Below are 22,550 nucleotides of genomic sequence, written 5' to 3'. Positions count from 1 at the left end.
GCACATCCAAGGCTCTGAGACATTCGGGAGAAGGGAAACTATTTCAACTTTTCCCAGACTTCTCTGCACACAGGCAGAGAGAATGACACCCATGCAGCTGAGCCGGGTACCTTAGGGTTGAAGGCACAGCTGAACAAGGCCCCCAGGTCCAAGGCCAGCGCTTCTGATTTTCCTGTCTCTGTCGCAAAGAGGATTGTGGCTCTGACTCGGGACGCCATCATCTTGCGCATCAGCATACAGGCAAAGAGCACAGCTCTGCGGGGACAGAGACAGACAGACACCGTGCTGAGTCAGCCTTCCAGAGGAAAACGGGGCACTGGGAGGGTGGGAGGTGGGCAGCGTTTACAGTGGGGCAGGTCGAGGGAAAAGGAAGCTGCGTCCCTCCCTGGCTGTCCACCTCGACTACACGCCCTTTCCTGCCCTCGTCCACTGCTCAGCCCTTTGGGAAAGTGAGGACAGGGAAGGTTGGGACAGCAGCAGCCAGCGACCCTCAGAATTCGTGGGAGCCAAACTCCACAAAGAATATCTTTTCTCTGTGTCCCCCGCCCTTCAAGGCCTGGGGGCGGAGGCTGACCAGAAGGAAGGGACAGTTCAGACACCAACACCGCCGCTCCTACTTACTTAACCAAGACTTTGAACTGGATCTCTCTTCTCCTGGGTCTCCGCTTCTCGTCCTGCCAGACGTGGGTTCTCCAGGCCTCCACCTTCAGTGAAGAAAGGAGAGGTGAGGGCAGGGCTTGGGGTGCTGGAGTGGTCGAGGATGCCTCACGACCTGCCCGAACTGGGGAAGGTGGCCAGGCCCGCGCCCCACCCCCACCGCACTGAAACCGCACAGGGAGGGTGGCCTGTCTCCCTCAGAGCTGCGTCTCCAGCGCCTGGCACGGGGCCCGCGCACTTATTCCCATTAGTCCTCCTGGAAGGAAGAGCCCCCGCTTCTCTTTTGCACTTAGTGTCCGAACACAAGGCAAACTACATCATGTACAGTCCGAGCCAAGACTCCCTTGCGAGGAAGAGGACGGACGTGCTGCCACAACAGGCAGACAGACGTTTTCCTGGGCAAACCAGGATACGGGGTCACCCTACTCTCCACCTCCAGAGTGAGGAAGCTCTTCCCCAATTCCAAACCAAATCCTTTTTGACAAAAATGAACCCGCTTCAATAGCCAGTGGTTACGGAGTGCATTCTGCATTGGGCACTGTGCTGAGCTGTCCCACACACCGCCGTGGAGCTATGCCCTTTGCTTTGAGATGGGAAAATCAGGGCTCAGAAGGGTGAACGGACTCGCCCAGGATCAGGACAGCTAGGAAGTGGCAGGATCAAGCCCCCGGGGTCTGACTCTGACCCGTGGAAGGGGGTGTGACAACAGTCAGAGCAACAGGCCACTAAAGGTACAATAAAAGGCATTTCCTTCAGTCCCACCCTCCGTGGAAATGGACAACAGCTGCTCAGAATCCTTGAATGGGGCCTGGGAGGCTTTAAAATATACCACTGTGTCCCCGACCCTCCCATGTGCCCGCATGAGTTCGCGCACAGGTGCGAGCACACTCACACGCACACTCACACGCATGCACGCACACGCAGTGCCCACACCTGAGCCCACCACCCCCGGGGGTGAGAAGAGGAAGGCCCCTCACCTGGTAGTAGTAGAAAGGGGACAGGATGTAGTTGAGCATCTCCTGGTGGAACACGGGGGTGATGCTCCCAGACATGGGAGGGACCAGCCAGATCCAGTCGGCCGGGCAGCCCCCACGGGACCGGTACTCGTTCTGCATGTACTTCATGAAGGACTCTGCAGCCGAGTGGTGGTCCATGATGGTCACATTTTGCTTCTAAATCAGAGGAAGGCAAGGAGGGGAGTTGAGATGGGGATGGGGGAATAGAGAGAGTGGCCGGTTGGCTGCAGGGCTCCCGGATGGAGCGTGGGGAGGCCTGGCGATCTGCAAGGTGGAAGAGCAACTCCGCCTGGCCCTCTCCTCGCCTGTGAAAATAATTACCCAACGGAAGGCACTTTCACGGCCTCTGAAGGAGCTCAAGAAAGCATCATGGCCATGGTCACACGGAGGTCCCATGGGGCCTCCCCTTGGCCCTCTGGGGGCAGCGTTCAGCTTCTCCTACCCACAAGTCCCCCCAAACTCCCAGCAAAGGCTCTCTCTGGATGTGGGTAACTCAAACCACAGCACCTTTTTGCAGGTAAAGAAAACACCATCCCAGCCATTTGTTGGTGGAGAGTTCTAAGAGTCACCTCCCTGGGGTTGTAGTTTTCTCAGCCGAGAATTTAGAACTAGAGACCTCTGTGGAGAGGTCTGAAGCACTGGGAGAACTGTAGTGTATGAAAGACAAATCGCCTATGGCCTGAAATCAGAAGCTGCAGAGTCTGAGACCACCTGGAATCACCCAGCAGGGGCAGCCACAACTCTCACTGTCTGGGGCAACCTGCTCGGTCAGGAGACATCTGTTTAACATAGTGTTTCAAACCCTGGCTTCTTATTAGCCATGTGACCTTGAGCTCTTAGTTCCTTAATCTCCCTAAGCCTCAGTTTCCTCATCTGTAAAATGGGGATGATAATAGTTCCCACACCATGAGGTTGTTGAAAGGATGCAATGAGTTGGTACAAGCAAAACACTGTAAGTGCTTAAGAAAGGCCAGCTGCTATTATGATGTCCGTGTGCCAGGCACTGAGTAAGGCACTGGCATTACCGAGGGGAAGACGCGGCCCCTCTGTGTTAGACTAGAGTCTAACCAGCGGAAGTAGAGGAAAGTTGGTCATTTTCACAAGAGGAGCTGGCGGACGTCAGACCCAGAAGGTCCGGCCACACCCTGTAAACTTGTATATATACATACAGAGCAACTCCCGGGGGCCAGGCCAATTGTCAGCTCAGGAGCTATGACAATGATGGTCACCAAAATAGATGATAACAGCACAACTAATGCTTACTTTTGCTAACGGGCCAGGCAGTGCAGCTAAACATTTTGTGTGAATTTTTACTTAACTCCTACAATAACCTGGTTAGGGAGGTACTACCATTATCCCCATTTTAGGAAACAAGGCCGAGTCTTTTGAAGTTTATCCTGGAGGAAGGTGACAAGGAAGTCCTGGAGACTCTCGGCAGTGCAGGGACACGGGCAGGCAACGGTCAGCAGCCAGCTGAGGCGCACAGATTTTCTGGGACGTAGCCACATCCTGCCAGTGTCAGGGCTGGTGCTGGGAGTCCCCAGGAGTCAGGATGTGTGGTCCACGACCAGCCCTTCCGAGCCTCCGGCTGTGCGGTGGGGGTTGGGGAGCCTTCCTGTTCCTTCTTAGCTCAGCCTCAGAACCCCTCCCCCACGGAGCACAGGCTCACTCTGCCTAGGGGGCTGACCCAGCAACAGCATGTGATCATATATGTTTTATCCGCCACTCACACCCTTCACCCAGCCTTGTGCCTGGCACACAGCGAATGCTCAGTAAAGCTTTGCTGAATGAATGAATGACTCTCTGCCCAGTGGTATGGTCTCCAGGGTTATCTGTGAGCTTTGTGGAGATAGTCCCAGCTTCTAAAGTAGTATCTTCACCCACCTCGGGCCTCCTTCCCAAAGGGAAGGGAAGTGTTTATAGAAGTAAGAGCAGGGGATGAACCTGAGGGCTCCGTCCCACACAGGAGCCCACCCGCGGTGTGTGGGCCCAAGAGTTGGATGCACAGGGAAGCAAGACCAAGCACTGCTCTTTTGGACGTGGGCTCTCGTCCATTCATTCTTCTAAGATGCATTTTTTTATTTGCATTTACCATGTGCCAGACACTCTTCTAGGCTAGCATTGCAGCAGTGAACAAGAGAGTCAAGGTCTCTGCCTCGTGGAGCTTACATGCTAGTCGGGGAAACAAACCAACAAAGAAAGAAGTAGATGTACTATGTAATTGCAAGAACTATGCGATGGAATATTATGAAGAAAAAAGAAGCAGAGTTAAAGAAACGGCAGAGTGAGACAGGGTGGCATGGAGCGCAGGTGTTGTTTTGCATGGAGTGCGGGTGTTGTTTTACATGGCGTGGTCAGAGAGGGCTTCTTCACAGAGACAGCAGTGGAGACCTCCATGAAAGGAGGGAGCTGGCCACAGGATGAAGTGTAGGAAGAAGGTTGTGGGCAGAGGGAAAAGTAGGTGCAAAGGCCCTGTGGTAGGAATCCTCTTGGTGAGTTTGAAATACAACAAAAATTCTAACACTACCAACCCGAGATTGTGGTGGGGGTAAAAGCCGGACTGGAGCAGACTCCGGGGGATGAGGATGTGCAATGAGATCTTTCAACAGTTCTGCTGTAGAAAGGAGCAGAAGAATGAAGCAGTAGCTGCAGGGAGCCTGGGGTTTGGGAGGAGTCACTTGGTTGGCTATTTGCTTATTTCTTTGAGATGGGAGCTGGGACAGCCTGTTTGCATACACCGTTGGGAAGGATCCAGCAGAGCGGGAGACATGGATGATACAGACAGAGGGGACAAACATTTTCAGGCATAAGTCCTTGTGCAATTAAGAGAGGACAGGATTCAGTGCTCAAGCGCAGAGATTGACCAGTCTTGGGAGGTGAGGAGTTGCCTGTTGTGTATTGCTAGCGTGTGCAAGAGGGGGTATTTATCTCTGTATCCTAGCACCTAGCACAGTGCCTGGCACAAACCGGGTGTTCAATGCCTGTTTGATGCCCACCTGCATGCATACATGAATGATGATGTAAGGGGAAAACCAAGCACCACACGAACAGCTGACCTAATCCCAAAGTCCTCAGACCCACAAAACACCAGACATACCTGGAAACTATAGAGCACGGCAATGTTGATCTCCACAACAGCCTGGTCCTTCCAGAGCGAGGCCAGCTTGTGCGTTTCCAGGCCCATTCTTCTGCCCACTTCCTACGGAGGCAGAGTCACGGGGGTGAGTCAGTCCTTGGGACCCACCCACAGGCCCACACCTCCAGCCGGCCCGGCTGGGCAGCCCTGGTTACCTCCAGGATGTTGTAGCGCTGGACGTCACAGAAGTCCCGGACCCCGATCTCCGTGCCCATGTACCAGCCATTGAAGGGGCACCCCGGGAACTCAAGGCCACCCACTTCGAGCAGCATATTGGACACTGCAGGCAGGGCGTACCACTTCAGCCCCAGCTCCTGGAACCACTTGTACCTGGCAGGGAGGCAGAGCCAGTTGCCATGGTTGGGGGGGCGGGGCTTCATTCTTGCACCCCTCCCCCATAGAGAAACAGAAAAAGAATCAACCAAGAAAACTTTTTTCCAAGAGTTGATCTGTAAGTTCATTCCACCAAAAGAGGTGCATCAGGCACACCAGGTGTCGTTCACTAAATTATGCATTCGTTCACTCATTCACTCATTCATTCATGCAAACATGTATTAAGCATCAAGCATGTGCCAGGCCCTGTGCCAAATGCTGAGAATGCAACATAACAGAGTGGTTAAGAACTCTAGCGTCAGAAAGCTGGGGTTTAAGTTCTGCCTCACCAGGGACCAGCGGTGTGACCTCGGGATGCATTTTAGCCTCTCTGAGCCTCAGCATCCCCATCATCAAAACAGAGATCGCAGCACCAAACTCGTGGGAGTATTATGAGGCTAATAATATTCATTTGCATATTCATTTATTCCACTACTATTTATAACTGTGCACCTGCTATGTGCCGGGCACCCTGCTAGGTGTTGGGGATCTACTGGTGAACAATAAAGGAAAGATCTCCACTCTCAGGGAACTTAGTCTGAGCGTCTAGACTCTAGACTATGAACAGGTAAACAAATAAATAAGAAACAAAGACAAGATGATGCGTTAGACCGAGGGTGACAGCGCTTACTCTCGACTGGGGGGTCGGGAGAGCGTTCTCAGAGGAGATGACACTATAGGAAATACTTTTGGACAAAAAGAAATGAGCACTGAAAAATTCAGAGGAAAGGGCATGTCAAGCAGAGGGAATAGCAAGTGCAAAGGCACTGAGGTTGGCCTGAGTTCAGTGTGTTCACGGGACAAGAAGAAGAGCCCAGTCCACACCTGACAGACAGTGAGTCTCAGTATGCGGAGGTGTTTTTGCAGTTATGAGAACTGCCTAGCACAGGGCCTAAACCAGTTGGGCTCTTGAAGTCCCTACAGCCCTGTATTCCCACCCCAATCAGAACAGGGACAGCTGAGACAGTCGGCAGGAGGGTGAAAGAAGCCCGGGCTATGCAGCTGGAGAATCTCGAAGTGTTCCTCTCCTGAAGTCACCGCTTCTCAAACGCCCATGGCCCCGTCCATCTAAGCCTCCGCTTGCCCCTCGCCATCAACATATTCTCCTAAGTCTGAGGCCTGAGAAGCAAGTGCAGAATTGCTACGGAGCAAGGGTGACAAAGGGGTCCTTGAAAGCCAGCCCTCTGGTGTCACTTGCTGCTGGCTGAGCTTGTGGGGAGGTCTGGGGGCTGGAGCCTCAGGGAAGGCGGGAGGCATGCATGCTCACTCGCACCCCCCAGCGCCCTCAGCCCACTTACTTGGGATGTTCCATGGGCACCTCAAGCACGAGGTCAGGCGGGATTTCGAAGAGCTCAGGGTCACGGCCGTCAGCCTGCAGGACCAGGGGCACCACGTCGAAGCGGCCGTACTTGGGCTTCCAGCCCAGGTCGATGCACAGCTGGGGAACAAGACAGGTCCAGTGAGTCTGCAGGCCAGGCACCTTGTCTCCTCTGGGCTCCACCCTCTCACCCACCACTGGGTTCCCTGCCCGAAGGGCCAGGGCTGAGGCTGGGCCGGGTACCTGGGTGAACTCCACGTTGGCAGGGTCCCCTCTGATGGAGCCATCGGGCATCTGGTAGCCGGCATATCGGATGAACTGAGCGTTCCAGATCCGGAAGTCATGCTTCCCATCGCTCCGCTGGGGGAACACGGTGATGGCCGACCTTCCCGGGACAGGGACAGTGCTGTTTACCACCTGGCTGGCCCTGGTGGGGGTCCAGCCACGCCCCGCTGGCCCCACCTCCCCCTCCACTCTGCCCGCTCTGCAGCCCCCTGTACCCGCGTTGACTGAACCAGCCCCCAACATGCCCTCTCCTCCTACCCTTCCTTCCCAGCCAGCCCAGGGCCTGCCCCCTCGAGGGAGCCCTGCCAGCCTTCCCCTGTTGCCCCATAGATAATCGTCTAGTGCAGGTCGTAGGTTCGGAGTGGCCAGAGCAGCATCTCAGGGGCTTAGTCCCCTCTGCCTCCCACCCCCTCCCCCAGCCTCCCCCTGCTCCTCCGGCCTAGTCCTGTGTTGGGTCCCATTAGGTGGCACTGAGTATTTGCTGAACAAAAAAACACGAATGAATGACCAAATGAGCTGTTCGGTCCCATCAGCTGTGACCTCTTTGGTTGGGGGAGGATGGTAGGCTGGGGGTAGGTGGGGGGGTGGGCAGACACAGCAATGAGCAGTGACTGTCCCACCTCTAAGGAAAACACCATGCCAGAGCCATCTGCTGGAAAACCAACATCCCATCTCCCCTAAAGTGGGGAGCCCTAACCCTAAACAGTGAAGAAGTTACTTCTTAATGATCCTCCATCCCCTCCGAATGGTTCCAAGTCAGAAGGAAACCACGGAACTAGGCTCCCGCCAGGAGCTGGGCTCACAGAGGCTGGGCTGGCTGCCAGAGGTGCCTGAGGAAGCCTGAGTCTTGCTCCTTTTTCTTTCCCTCTGGTTTCTCGTGGAGCTGGAGACGCCTCCCCTAGATCCACCTGCATCTTTTGGCTAAGACTCTGGGGCAGGATGGCCCTGCTGCAGCCCCGGGAAAGGCCCACCCACCTGATGTTGCCGTTGTTGGTGGAATAACGCAGGTGTCTGCAGATGTGCTCAAACATCTCCCGGGCGGTGGAACAGTTCCGGGCATCGAAGACCTGCACACAGCCCACCCAGACCATGCCCGTTAAAGACTGAGTGGACAGAGGCTTTGGGGTTAATCAGAAGTCACTGGGGTCTGAGGGAGCCGCCAAAACACCCAACACCGAAACACCCAATGCCACGTGGAGAAGAAGCGTAGCTTCCTCTCTGCACCCGCTGTGCCCCGCCCTTCCTTCTCCTGCCCCCAGGGGAGCACAGGCAATCCCACTCGGAAGACCCCAGCAAGATCAAACTTCCAAGAAAGCCTGGCTTGAAAGCGCCATGAACCAGGATTCCCACAGCCCCAGCCTGGTTCCTTTGCCAGGGGAACACAGTTTACACAGCCAGGGTTGGTCTCACTGGCATTTCTCATTGATTTCTCCGTCCAAGTGCTTTCAGTATTACCCAAGAACAAATGATGCCCCAACAAAAAGATGGCCTAGGAGGCTAAGATAAATAAAATGTTCTCTCTGCACCAAGAATTCAAACATTCAAGGTAAACAAACCTCTCTCGCAGCACCAGGGCCTCAAAAATACTAAAAACAAGGTCATCCTTCGGTTTCATGATGGCCTTTAGTCTCCCAAATTTAATACAAGACAGAACAGTCATCTAGAAACCCTGGTGCTGAAATAGGATGCCAGACTTACAGAAGGGGACCCTAGGAGCCCCCATCTCACGTCCAGCGATGTGAGAGAACCCTGGGGAGGCCTGGCACAGCTCTGCTCGGCTGTTCCAGAGCCATCCGCCTGGAGCCTGCCCCCCTCCTCCGTCTCCCGCGCGGGTCTAAGGAAGGTCACCTGCAGGTTGGACCACTGGATCCTCCCGATGCAGCGGGGGGCGTTGCGCCAGGCCTGCTTGGTGGCAAAGATGAGCTCATCTCCCGTCAGTTGGTAGGTTCCTGTTGTTTCTATCTCCTTCGTCACCGCTTCCACCCTGGCCAGATGTTCCTCTATTTTTGCCCTGGGAGACAGGAAGACATCAGGAAGGTCAACAATGAGATGGCCTTAAATGGGGATTGATTCAATCCACAGGAGCAGGAACTGCAGTAGGACACCCAAAGGGCAAGATGTCTCTCACCGGAAACTGTCTGTCCCCTCCAGGGCCGGCTTCAGGGACCCCATACTTGGCTAAGAAGGGACCTGAGCTTAATGCTCTGCTGTCCCCATCTTGAAATTCTTAATCATGTTTGACCAAGGAGCTCGTATTTTCATTCTTACGATGGGTCTTGCAAATTATGTAGCTGGGCCTGAGCCTGTGGGAACCTGGTTATCTCTAGGTGCTTTTTCTTTAACCATACTCGTCTCAGCAAGGGGTGCAATCCTTCTCAGACACTGGCGAGGCTCAAAAGGGTGTCCCATCAAGCCGCAGCACCATCCTTCCTCTCTACCGGTCGGGAGAGGGCCTGTGCACCTCGTCATGGCCAAGGGAAGAAGAGCCAGGCCCTCCTGCAGCCGCGCCTGTGGACCGAGTATTCGCTACGAGCCAGGCGCTGGGTGAAGCCGCTCGCGGAGGGTCTCCCTGAGCCTGTGTGGGAGGTGGTTTTGTGCCTGTTTTACAGTCAAGGGTCTCAAGGCTCTAGGAGTTAAGTGCCAGGCCCAGGGGCATAAAGTATGGGAAAGAGCAAAATCAGGACTCACACCCGTGCCTCCCTGATGCCAGGATCGTAGCTACCTGCAGTGTGGCCTTCTGCATCCACCCTAGGGGAACTGTAAGCCCAGAGATGGGGACCCTAAGGGGACTGCAAGCCCAGAGATGGGGAGTGCCTGTCCACCCTTCCTCAGGAGCGTGCTCAGGCTGGGACCTGCCGGGTCCCAGGGCCTGCCCCAGGGGAGCTGCACACAGTGTGGTCCGGCATCCTCGCCTCTCTAAATCGTGCTGTTTCTCAGCCTCAGAACCGCTCATCCAGCAACTCCATGTGCAGTTTCTCAACCTGCTTCTCTTCTGCCCCACCAGACTTCAAAAATACCCAAAGGAAGGGGCCCAGTCGGAAAGGCTTTGAAACACACACACACACACACACACACACACACACACACACACACACAGAGCAACCTTGAGATTTCCAATCAGCACCAAAGGTTTTTGAAATGGCAACAAACAAAACTATTTAAGGAATGAACTCCTGATTAAGGAGAGTGGACAACTCAGAACAAAATGGCCTTTCTGTGGATGAAGAGTGTCTTGACAACTCTTCCTTGATTATAGAAAAAAAGCACAAAGACAAAACACTTGGCGATATTCATCCTCAAGGACACCTCTGCCATGGGAGCTGCTGGGTGAGGCTGGAGCTGCCCCGCCGCCAGCAGACCTCCCTCCCCAAACAAAACTTCCAGCAAAACTCTCCACTCTGTCCCCAAGCACGAAAACAGTAGCCATCACCCTAACACCGATGCCTTGAACACACGTGGTAGTGCTGACACGTGAATGCGTAAGAAAGGGTTGTTCTCTGTTTGCACCCAATTCCTTTAGAGTTTTAGGTTTTACCACTGTTTTCACACAGTCACATTTCCGAGGCACTAAAAATGCTATGAAGCCTATTAGCTCCGAAAGGAAGGAGTGGTTTTCATCATCCGTGAGCAGATTTGACTGTAACATTCAGCAAGTCACAATCTCTGAATACACTATGATGCTTCAGATACAAAAAAGTGACTGAACCCACTCAGCTGGCCGGGCCTCAAGCTGCTAGGGGAATGCCAGGGCTGCCATTCCTCACCCACACCTGCAGGACCTCTTGCGGGTTCCGGGGTACGTAGTCGTGACCGTGAGAAATGGAACGTGCCCTCCCTGGGCTTTCAAACACCCACCCGATTGCCTTCCAAACACCAGCAAGTTGGGAACCTACAGGGCCAAAGAGCTAGGTGCTAGAGCACTGGGGGTAAAAGCGAGGGCTCGGACGCCAGCTGCCTTGGTTCAAGTCCCAGCTCTGGGGCTTCAGAAGGTGCAACTTGGAGCAAGTTACATCTCCACGGACTTCAGTTGCCTTGTCCGTATAATGGGGATAATAATAGCGCCAATCATATAAAGATGCGGTGAGCATTAAATATTAGTGACTTACACGGGGCCCTGCACATGCTGAGTGCTGTGGCCCAGTGAAGCCCACCCAGGAAAATCCCTGGACCCCGAAAGGCTCATCGGTTAACAACTGAGCTGAAAGACAAAGGATGGTGAATTCTGCAGTCAGAAGCTCTAGTTACACAGCACGCACAGCAGGCAGCCTCCTAACAGGGCTGCTCCCAATCCGGGCTGTACATTAGGAAAGTTTCTGAAGAATGCAGATGTCTGCTCCTTCCCCACTTCCCGAGATTCTGCTACCCTTGGCCCAGGGAACCCTGGCATCAGTATTTTGCAAGCTCCCAGGCGATTCCATTGCATAGCCAGAACCACTGCCCTGGAAGATGAGGGCCTCTCTCGAACCTTCCAGGTCCCTCCCAGCTCAGACATTCTAGGGTTGTATTAAACAGGAGATGGGACCCCTCACAAGCCACCTTTCTGCAACTGAGATTTTTTTTTTTTTTTTTTTTTTTTGAGACAGAGTCTCACTGTGTTGCCCAGGCTAGAGTGCCGTGGCGTCAGCCTAGCTCACAGCAACCTCAGACTCCTGGGCTCAAGCGATCCTCCTACCTCAGCCTCCCGAGTAGCTGGGACTACAGGCATGCACCACCATGCCCGGCTAGTTTTTTCTATATATTTTTAGTTGTCCAATTAATTTCTTTCTATTTTTAGTAGAGATGGGTCTCGCTCTTGCTCAGACTGGTTTCAAACTCCTGAGCTCAAACAATCCGCCCGCCTCGGCCTCCCAGAGAGCTAGGATTACAGGCGTGAGCCACCGCGCCCGGCCTGCAACTGAGAATTAAAAATCCTTGTATTCCAGTGCCTGACACCAGGATGGAACATACTAGGTGTCCGATGTGTGTTTGTTGAATGAATGACTGATTGGCTATAGGAATAGAAATGAAGGATGCCCAACACCGTATTCATGGAAGCCTCATTGGGGTAGAAAAAAAAAGAGACCCCCAGAAACGTGGAGCCCCGCCAGGTTCAGTGCAAAAAGCACTGGCCTGCCCTCTCTAAGTCATGTGGCCTGGCTTCTAGCTGGGATTTGGTGACCTCAGGTATGTCACTGGTCTTCCATGTTCACACCTGTAGGAGCAGGGGCTTGACTAGGTGGTCTCTGAGGTCCCTTCTACCTCAAATATTTCATAATAAAAGAGTCCATATTAATTCATAATCAAGGTTTTTATGTGCTAGGGAACTGTTCTAAACTTACTTAATCCTCACAGCAATCTCACGAGCCAGGTTCCATTATTATTCCCATTTGACAGATGAGGACATCGAGGCACAGAGAGGATAAACAGATTCCCCAAGGATTCGGCAGTAGTTGATGGGGGAGCCAGGATTCAAACTCAGTGACACCCCAACCCACACTTTTAACCACTATTGCTATACCTAACTTCATCCCATGATTATGAGAACCTACTCCAGCGTCTTTTCCCTTGGAAAACTACGATTGAGCCACTGCAAATCTGGGAAGGAAAGGGGTCAGAGGGCGATGGGTGGAGGCGGGAGAGCCAGGGGAAGAGGAGCAGGCAGCGACCCTGCAGGAAGCAAGCCTTACTCTTTGAAGGAGCCGTAATACTGGTTGACAAATTCGATAGCTTGAGGTAGAAGCTCGTCCGGAGGAGTAGGCTTGTCCCTGGGTCCTCTGGTCAAACTTTTGGGGGTCATGATGGATCCCAGGCAAGATTTGGACTTGCAAGTGAAAGCCTAGAAAGAGAGAGGCAGGTGGTGAGGATGGGCCATTCGGCCTCTCGGTCACCCTCCTCCAGGGCCAGCTCTCCTGACCACCTCTCTCCTCTGTCCTCTGGCTACTCCAGCTCCCTGTACCTCCTCGCCACCCTATGGCACCTCCTCCTTGGAGTCCACCAGGCTTTCTCCCACCCAGATGTCCTCTCCTCTACTGGTTGAACTCCAGTGGGGGTGTGTTGGTTTTGTCCCCCAACCCTGGGCTCAGCCTCTGGCCCTGCTCCCCAGCCAGCCCCAGATCCAGAGCAAAGTCACTGTGATGTGGCTCCTATGGGAACACAATATTGCTGTCCAAAATAAACTGAAATGGGAAGGTGCAAAACCCAAAGTCACAGGATGGCACATAGAAAAACTACTGGAAGGAAGTACACTCCAATGTTACCTGTGGTGACTTTGGGGTGGGGGCTAGGAAATCATCCTGTTTTCAGTCTTGAAATTGTCAATTCTGTCCCACTTTACAACCATAGAATGTATTCTAAAGCTAAAATAAGAAACTTAGATGATAGGAAGGAGCCTTAAAAGACATTCAGTCCAGCCACTCACTGAACGCTTGAACACCTCTGCAATCACCCTATCAAATTACCCTTGAATCCTTCTTGTGACAGGGAACTCACTACCTCTTGATGTAATTCCATTGAGCTTTGAGCAGTTCTGCTAAAAAATTCTCCCTGATACAATGTTGAAATCTGTCTCTCTAAGAAAGATATTAATTTTTTCCTATAATTATCTGACATTCTAGATTATCCATTAGGTGCTTAACAGGGAGCTGGCATCATTTACTTCCTACTGTAATTTGTGAGGCATGTGAGTCTCTGTTCCTAGAACCCTTTGCCCAAGCAGACAATTGTCTAGTTTGCCCAGGGGAACGACCGTTTGATCCACTGAGCCCTAATCCACAAAGTTTCACCCGTCTGGACAAGGGTGCTTCTCCCCGAAGGCCCAGACTCCTCACCCCTTTGGCCTTGTGGTGGAGTGTGTCTTGGAAAGTGGTCCCACTGCCCCAGTTTTTGATTCTCACGTGTTGTGGGCAGGCCAATGGGGGCACAACCGGCTTGACCAGGGATTCTGGAGACTTCTGAAAGGGGGAGAAAAAAAAGGGTTTTCCAAATGCCTCCAACCCCAGGCACCCCATGGGTCTCGGCTTTGGCTTCGGTGGGAGGAGGAGCTGCGGGTGGGTGCACAGGGCAGGGTGTCAGTCGTGTCCATCCCCCGTCCCAGCAGCTGGGCCGCCTGGGCCAGTGCCTGCTCAGAGCTCCAGGTGCCTGGGCCACTGGCCAGGCTTCTCTCCTCACCCAAGGCCCTGCCAAATGCTTCCTCTGAGAAACTGAAAGAGGAGGACCTAAGGTTAGATGTGAGGGAGACGAAGGTCACAGCCAATACAGCCGAGAACAGAAATCGGGACAAGGAAGGGTGTACCACTGCCTTTCCTCCCCAGGGGATTTAAGGATATAAAATCCACCTTCTCTCCCCCTCCTACCCATTTCTCTGGCCACCTCCCTGGAATGCCGAGGTGGACAGCACTTCAGGAAGATGGAACCCACAGGACAGAAGCCAGTGTCAGTGCACCGGGGCAGCCTCCACTCCGACCACCATGGCTTGTTGCCCTCTCCCAAAGCCCTCCCTGCCTCCCACCTGCCCTCCCCGACTCTGCTGGCTCCAAGTCTGGGACTCTCCACTCACTGCCCAGACCCCGGCTTCCCACACCCTCCAGCCCAGCCTCCAACGGGCTGCTCTGTCTGCGTCTGCCTGGGCGAGGGAGGAAGGGGCTTCCCACACCCGTGTGACTCACTGACCTTGACCGTCCCCGTGAGGGGCTGGAGGGACTCATTCTGGTGCTTGCTGAAGCTGTGATACTTGGGGTCATCCTGTGTCACCGGACTGTGAAAGGAAACAGCCCCTGTGAGGTGGGGTATCTGAGGGTGGAGGGGGATCTTGGTGTCCCCTCTGCCAGCCCCCGCATTTGACAAATAGGGGAACCGAAGCCCGGAGGGTGGGACTGAATTGCTCATGGCTTCCAGGCAAGGAGGTTGGGAGTGCTATGGGTACAACCGAATCTCCCCGCCTCCATTCCCACCTCCCCTATTCCTCTTCTCCTCTTCCCCCAACAAAGCCAAAAAGCCAGGAGCCTCCAGAGCCGAAGCCACTAGCCCACAGTGGCCCACAGGAGCTCTGGGAAAATGCACCCCCACCTGAAAGCCAAGTACAAACGTGGCACAGGCAGGTGGGCAGAGAGTGGCTCCGTCAACCCTGCCCTCCCAGGCCGGCAGCACTGCCCTGCAGCCACTCGCTTTTAGCCACTTGAGCTTTTTTATTTAAAACACTTGATTTATTTACTTATTCTACATTTTTATTATGGAAAATGTTCAGCACAAAAGTAGAGAGAATAATGTCATAACCCTCCCTGGGCCCTTCACCCAGATTCAACCCAACTCAACAATGATCGGCCCATGGCCAATCTTGCGTCAACTGTACCTTCCCGGCCTCCACCGTTATTGTAAAGCAAATCTAAGACAGCAAGTCATCTTTACTGAGGTAAGTAGCTTCTCAAAATACTTTTGGAAGGACTCTTTTCAAAAACATATTGGTTTTATTTATTTTAAAACAGCAAGTTGCATTTAAAGAATTTAGCCTGTCCTTTGCAGAGGAAAAAGCCCTAACAGTCTGAAATCGTTCAGAAACTGTTGATTCTGGTTTGAGATTTCAGAGTCACTCTCCTGACAAATGTCACAGGGAGAAGACATGTGAGCCCTCCCTGTGCCACGCCTGTGAGCGCCCCTCCAATAGTCACCGCTCACACCTGCCTCCCCCGAGAAGAATCACCCTACCGGGGCATCTTGGCTTGAAAACTTACTGTGCTTCATGTTTTTGGCAGTATGTTCTGGGCTGCTCGTGCATGCGCATCAGAGGGAGAGGGGGTCATAGACCATTACAAAGGTCTCTCATTTTCTACTCGTACGTATCTATGATGTTGAAATGTGATGAATGAACCATGTATTGCATTTGTTATTGGAAAAAAAGGACCAGATATTTCTATTACCATTATATAATTAACTACATACATTATATAGTGGCATTAGGTGATTTATAACTATAAAGAGATAGTGTCTCTTTAAGAGGATGCAAGTATGTATCAGACAGCAACTTATACCTGAATCAAGTGATTCAGCAGCCCTGTAAAGGGCCCTCCATGTGACCAACTATTGTCACCTGACAAAGATTCTTGGCCAAAGTTTAGTCAGACCCCTGAATCTTTTGCTAGGCCCATCTGTGCACTTCCTTGTAAAATCTAGTTTTAGCAAAAGAATCCTGCTAAGTCAGTTTAGCGAGAACCCCCATCCTCGATATCTGATCATCCCCCACGTCCCCCAGGTGATGTCTGATCACCTGGCCTGTCCTCAGCAAGAATCCTGTTAGGTTGGTTTAGCCAGAATCCCCCCTACCTCTGATATTTCCTTAGGAATTTTCCATCCACTGACCCCCACCCTGCTCCTTGGCTATAAATTCCCACTTGTCTGTGCGGTGTTCATAGTTGCGCCCGATCCTTCTCCCCCACTGCAAGACTCCATTGCAGTGGTTCCCGTACCTATCGAGATGCTCCTACGGAATAAAGTCTTCCTTACCGTGCTTTAACAAGTATCATTGAATAATTTTTTTTGTTAACACACCCCTCTGGTCTGGACTGATGTGTGCTCCACCAGAAAAAAAGCCAATGTAGGGTAATCTGGACATGCGAAATAGGTAGGCCATGGCTGAGCCGTCGTCATGCCTAACGAGGAAGGTGCTTTGGGGTTCCCAAGGAGACAACGCCTTACTGCACCTCTTGCTTGCTCTTTTGCCATTACCCTTCACGCCAACCCCCGCCCTGCACCCGTTCTTTCTCCCTCTCACATACATCTGGAAATGGACTTGGACAATTTCAGAAGCTTCAGATCAGAAACATTAACTGGTCTACAGCAATGTTTAGATTGAGAAACGATGTCTTTGTACACTTAACACAAGTATTTACCCCAAATATTATAAAGCATCATCTTAAAAAGCTGCCTGAGAATCCACTATGCAGATGGGTCATAATTAGCCTGACCCCATCGCCTATGGCTGGATGTTCAGTTGTGTCTAGTTTTCCACTAATGGAAATAATGCCTCGACCTTTACATGAGGTCTGATGCTGGCGCTGTGTTTGTGTACGTGTGTGTGTGTGTGTGTGTGTGTGTGTGTGTGTGTGTGTATACGAGCACAGAAAAACACCTGGGGGGGATGTCAATTAATGGTAACAGTGCTATTAAGCGATGAAATCGTGGGCAATTTTAAGTTCCTTTCATAATTGGGATTTTTTTTTAATTTGGAAAATTAATAAACAAAGCGTTGCCCAGACCCCGTCTCCCCAGTTAGCAGATTTCTTTTGGCTAGGAGCTGGGAGATGACGGTGACCAGATGCCAAGTGAGCACTTCAACGATCTGGACACTTGTTTCCAAATTATTGCCTGGTTTATCCCGACCCTGCAGACACTCGTGCAGTTTGACTAAACCCACAGCTGTGCCCGGCCATAAGGACCCGTAAGTACCTGCCGTCAAAGGGAGAGCTGGGAGTGTGGTGGCTTGCTTAGACCCAGAGCTTTCCACAAGTCCCCGCGGGGCTGAGTCAGCGCTGCACACCGTGGCTAGTCTGGGGCTGACCTGGGGGCGCGATTCCCCTGCGGTTCCCGTTCCCGCCCCAAGGGGTGACCGACGGCACCCTGGGAAATGGACCTCATTTGTAAAACAAGAACCTCTGCCGACTTAACCGTATCTGATCTGAAGAGCGCAGCAGCCCCAGTGTTGAAAAATCAGAGCAACTCCAAGTGTCCCAACCACCAACAGCTCAGCCCGCACCGTCGCCTAGCGCGCGAAGGCGAGCTGCGGCTCCGGATTGCGACCTCTTATGCGTTCTTAACGACAGTCGCCGAAAGCGCGAAGCTTTGAGCGCACCCTCAGGAAGCCAACAGGGCGCGTACTCCAACCCTCCTGCTTTCTCCGAGAGGGTCAGTGCCGCGCCGGCTCGGAGCGGGTCCCGCCTCCCTCCCAGGGCGCGCCCGGCCCGCCGGGGTACCTGGCTCGGCGCGGGCGACAGGCGGGCTTCGGCCGGAGGATCCTGCGGAGGAGCCGGCAGAGCCGCGGCCCGGCGGCCTCGCACGCCGCGCCCAGCCCCTCGCGCATGGCCCCGCCGGCGCAGCTCCGAGGGCTCGCGCGCCCCGCCGCGCCCGCGCCTTTATCGCCCGCCCGGGACCCCGCAGCCCCCGCCCCGGGGCGGGGCGAGCTGGAGGAGCGGCCGGGCTCGCTGCACCCCGCGCGCACGCGGGTCCCCACCCGGCGTCCGCCGCGCCTCGCCTTCCTCAGGGCGGTCCTGAGTCCCCCACGCCCTGGGGCCGCAGCGAAGTTCGGATGCCACTGGACTGTCTCTGGGCTAAGGGCCTCGGGTTTGTTTACTCCCCATAAAAAAACGGCAAAGATCATCGTAATTACTCCTATTGTACAGCCTTTGTAGTTTACAGAGCAAAATTCCTGTTTGCTGTTTCATCTCCTCACTAAATCCGGTCAAGTAGGCAGTTCTACGTTGTTATCGCGACTTTATTGAGGCAGAAGGGGCCCAGAGAGGTTTAGGATCTTGCCCAAGGCCACACAGCAGCCCCAGGACCACAGCACAGGCCAAGCTGTCTCCACCTCAGGGTGTTATTTCTTTTCTGCAGGTTCTGTGTGATTCTAGGAAGGAAGCTAAAGAAAATGCAAGACCTGGGGTTACTTGTAGTGGGAAACATGGGGGGAGGAGTGGACCAGAAGTCCCCTCAGGTCCCTTGCAGGCCCCTTGTCCTTAACCCCTGGAAGGCGCAGGGCCTCCTGACTGCTCCATCTGCAAGCCGCTGCTTCCATTCCCGGCAGGATAACTGGTAGGGTCCAGACCCAGACAGGGTAGCAGCCCTCGGCCTCAGAGTGCAGGTTTTTCTCCTGGACATATTCCAGCACATTAATTCCCAAACTCAAATGAAAGAGGAATGAAAAAGGGTGCATGTTTATTTTGAGCCAACTGCAACCCGCTAGCAACACTCAGCTTGACTTTGTTCTGAATTCTATAAAACTTCACCTTGCTGTTCCCAAGTTTGCCTTCGTCTCTGAAATGCACACACACCCCGTGCTCACTTCCTAACTGTTTATACAAAATCATCCCATAGAATAGATTCTTGGTCTTATTACACCTGAAGAGATTTAAAAATTACTTTTTAAAATCAAAATATGTTAGTCGGCTACCATTGCTTTCAGGATAAAATCCCCTGTGCCCTGCTGCTTCCTCTTACGGTAACATCCTCCCTGCCCTGGACAGATGATTGCAGTCCAGCTGGGCCACCTCCTCCCAAAGGCCGCCCCCCACAATCCTCCCCACAACTCGAGGTGCACACACACACCCTGCCACCTCCTGCCTACCTCACTGCCCCACGCCACGCCTTACATGTCTACAAAACTCTTTAACATCGAGTCCCTCATGCACTCCTCCCCAAACCAGTGAGGAAAGCATCGTTTCCCCCGTTTCCTTCCTGACAGCAGGAACTGGGTTTCTTTTCTCTGTCCCTTTTACAGCCCAGCACACAGTTGGCCCTCGGGGAGAGCCCAGAGAGTGCAGAGGTTATGAGTTTGGACTTGAATCAAACCGCAGCTCCGCCACTTTCTAAATATTGACCTTGAGTAAGTCACTCAACCTTGCAAGACAAGAATAATAATAGCTCCTGCCTCATTACTGACACAGTAGTAAGGACTTTATAAATGTTATCTGTTATTTTTAGCAGTGGTGTGTGCAATTAATAAAGGGCTCACACAATTCATTGATAAACAGAGGGCTTCACTGATATCGTAACTCCCAGCATAGTGCCAGAGGCGTAGGCACCAGCATATAATCATTAATGGAATGGGACAGGCCCAGGACCAAAAAGGCGGCAGCCCAGTGCAGTGGTTACAGGCCAGACTGCCCAGATTCGAATCCTGGCTCTGTCATTTGCTAACTATGAGATCTTAAAAATTACTTAAAACTTTTGGGCTTCAGTGTCCTCATTTCTAAAACAGGAGGATAACTAAAGTCCCTTCCTCATGGATTGCTGGGAGAGTTAAATGAATTAATGCATGATATTTTCTCTCCGTCACCTCCACTATCTGATCGGTGCCTTTCCACCAGCGCACCCCAGCGTGAAGAGGAGACGTGGGGGCGGAAAGTCCAAGTTAGGGGGTTCGCCTCAGGTCACGCTGAGTTTTCCTGAATGGTCCAAAGTGACAAGTCAGCCCTCAGGAATAACTGGCAGTGCTGTTAGAGGGTGTGGGACTAAGGGTTAAAGGTTACAGACAACACTGTAAGGGTTCGGGAAGGAGAGGGATTCGGGGTGGTCTCTAAAGACAGGGCACGGATTGTGTCTGGAAGAGTCGAGGGAGGGAAGTGCTGTGCCCAGCACCAGGAAGCCGAGGCAGACTGGGCTGGGCAGGAGGCACGGACCTTCTGTTTGGGTAGGGTGACCGTGCAGTGACAGGCAATGGGAAGCCACTGCAGACTCTAGAGCAGGAGCATGACTTGCTAGAAGTCTAGCTGGAGGGAGAGAGGTCAGAGCCAGTGCGAGGGGCTGGAGTTGGGAGGCCAGCTGGCAGGGCTGCCGTGGTCAGATGGAGTGAAGGAAGGGAGGAAGCCGCTGTCAGTCTGCAGCCTTTTGAGTCTGAAGTGCCAGCAGGACATCTAGAGGCCATTCAACCCTGCATTCTCCCCTCTTGGTCCCTTGGCCACCTTGGCCACCATAGCCAGACTGCCTGGTGTTGAACGTTCTCTCTTCTAGTTCACCCCCACATCACACCTGGACTGTCTTGCTCAAGAAACTACAATGGCTCCCTACTGCCAAGCATAGTCTAAATCCCCTCCCCTGCATTCCAGCCCTCAGTGCCGTGGCCTGGCCTGTCCCAGCCCCCAGCCCACCCCTGGTCCCAGCACAGTCAGGCTCGCTTCTGCCCTTGGGCCTTTGCTCGCCTTGCCCTGCTCCTGAATGTCCTCACTACTTCTGTTCACCCCTCCACATCCTACCCACTCCCCAAAGTCCCCAGAGTTCACCTCCCTGCTGTCAAGCTCCCAGAGGGGACTCTGTTTAACATCGCTCCGTTGCATCCCAGCTGCCAACAACAACGACAACTACAGCAGATGCTATTTGTTGAGCACCTACTCTTTAATCCTTGTCACAACCCTGCCTCTTACAGATGAGGGGAAATGAGGCTCAGAGCGTAGGGGACTTGCCACAGGTCACAGGGCTATTCAGTGGCAAAGACACTTGCTCATCCCCAAGCCCATGTTCTTAACCACAGGCTATTGGGCCACCTCTGACAGGTACGCTAAGGGCCACCACGCTGCACACCTCCAGGGGGCACCCTGCGCATTGTGGTCCATGGGAAAGGCTCCTCCGGGGCTGTGTGGTGGCCCTGCGTGGAGGGGAGTTGGGTTTGATTGGCACTCTTGTGTAACTGCAGGTTGACCTGTCCTTCCGTACGAGCACGCCTCACCCTCCAGCGCAAGGCTGTGAACTCTTCTCGCAATCCCGGAAGCCTGCGCACTGACCAGCTCGCCGATGTCTAATTCTCTCTGTTCTGCCATGCATCCGGCTTGCTTCTATAGGCCAGGGGATGAGGGACATGAGGAGTCTACGCTTTGGATTTGGGTTCAAATTCCGACTCTGTAATTACCAGTTACATAACCTGGGGGAAGTCATTCCCCTCTCAGAGCTCCTATTTCCTCATCTGTAAAATGAGACAACGGTGTGAACTTCACACAGAGCCGCCGCGGAATCAGTTGGGATGCAAAGTCTGTAAGTGCCCTGTGTGGCTGTCGCACAGAGCAGGTGCTCAGTAAGTGGTAATAAACCTGACGTTTCCCGAGTGCCCGCTACGTGCGGGCACACCGCTGGGCCTGCGCACCTACGCTCCCACCTCCTCCTCCACCGGCCGTGCGGTGGGTCCCTTTGGGAGCCTCATACTCTAGGTGAGCACATCTGAGGCTCAGAGAGGTTAACTCGCCCTGGGTCACACAGCGGCGAGCGGCAGCACTGGACCAGCTGGTGCGGCACAGCACAGGGCTTGGATGTAGTTTGTCTGACGTCCCGGTACCCTGTCCAGGGTGTTATTCAAAAACTCGAACCCCTGGTGAGGCACACGCACAGGTGAGTCAGAGCAGATACGGGCCAGCACGCCGGCCGGTCCCACCACTGGGCTGTCCTGCCTCCCCTTCCCACGTCAGCTCCCTTGCCATGCTCTTCCCTGGAGACTCCTTCGGGGCCAGCATGGTGCCCTGTCCCTTCCTTCTCCACATGGCATGAGGCACAGCGAGGTGCCCGGTAATCAGTGGCTGCATCGAATTCCAACAGGGACATCCAAGAAGCAACTTCAAGATCTAACCTCACGTGAGACACCAGGAGCAGAGAGAAATTCTGAGTCATCGGCGCAGGGTGGGTGGATGGATGGAGAAGGGGACAGGTGGGACGCGGCCCCAAGGGAAGCTTACCTGAGTTTAACACAGGGGGCTTTCCCCAGGTTGTTGTTGATGTCCTTTTCCTTGTTCAAGCCATACTGGTTGAATTTGGTCTTGAACAGAAACTTCCAGGGACAGTCCATCTCTGTGGCTTTGCAAAGCAGGTCACGTCTCTGGATTTAGACTCAGGTGTGTTTCACTGTGGGGCTGAGGAAGGGGAAGCAGACAGTGACGGAAGGTTGAGAAGAGGTTGCAGAACTGTGCCTTCTCATTACGGTTAGCTTACTAAAGAATCAACGTGAGTGCCGGCGTGAGTCCCGAACAGCCACGTTGGCAATGCTTTGCGACCTCTGTTCCTATTTTGGGGTTGGATTTGGCAACCCTACGGACATAGACTGCTA

The 22,550-nt window shown here is 53.4% G+C and overlaps 1 protein-coding gene across 1 annotated transcript in view; it reads right to left on the bottom strand.

The window, feature by feature from the left end:
• NOS2 (nitric oxide synthase 2, inducible) overlaps window positions 1-22,292 on the bottom strand; it is a 35,834-nt gene extending 13,542 nt beyond the window's left edge. The window contains exons 1-13 of the mRNA XM_012648230.1: window positions 22,183-22,292; window positions 14,432-14,516; window positions 13,591-13,713; window positions 12,451-12,599; window positions 8,633-8,795; window positions 7,760-7,851; window positions 6,743-6,884; window positions 6,480-6,619; window positions 4,965-5,139; window positions 4,771-4,872; window positions 1,635-1,829; window positions 622-704; window positions 111-255 (exon numbers count right to left, since the gene is read on the bottom strand). Coding sequence (XP_012503684.1) covers window positions 111-255; window positions 622-704; window positions 1,635-1,829; window positions 4,771-4,872; window positions 4,965-5,139; window positions 6,480-6,619; window positions 6,743-6,884; window positions 7,760-7,851; window positions 8,633-8,795; window positions 12,451-12,599; window positions 13,591-13,713; window positions 14,432-14,516; window positions 22,183-22,292 — 1,704 coding nt within the window. The remainder of the gene's footprint in view (window positions 1-110; window positions 256-621; window positions 705-1,634; window positions 1,830-4,770; window positions 4,873-4,964; window positions 5,140-6,479; window positions 6,620-6,742; window positions 6,885-7,759; window positions 7,852-8,632; window positions 8,796-12,450; window positions 12,600-13,590; window positions 13,714-14,431; window positions 14,517-22,182) is intronic.
• Window positions 22,293-22,550: the final 258 nt, after the last annotated feature.

Source organism: Propithecus coquereli, unplaced genomic scaffold (assembly GCF_000956105.1).
Source record: "Propithecus coquereli isolate 6110/MARCELLA unplaced genomic scaffold, Pcoq_1.0 Scaffold281, whole genome shotgun sequence".
Lineage (NCBI taxonomy): Eukaryota > Metazoa > Chordata > Mammalia > Primates > Indriidae > Propithecus > Propithecus coquereli.
This window is presented reverse-complemented; position numbering and strand designations above follow the sequence as displayed.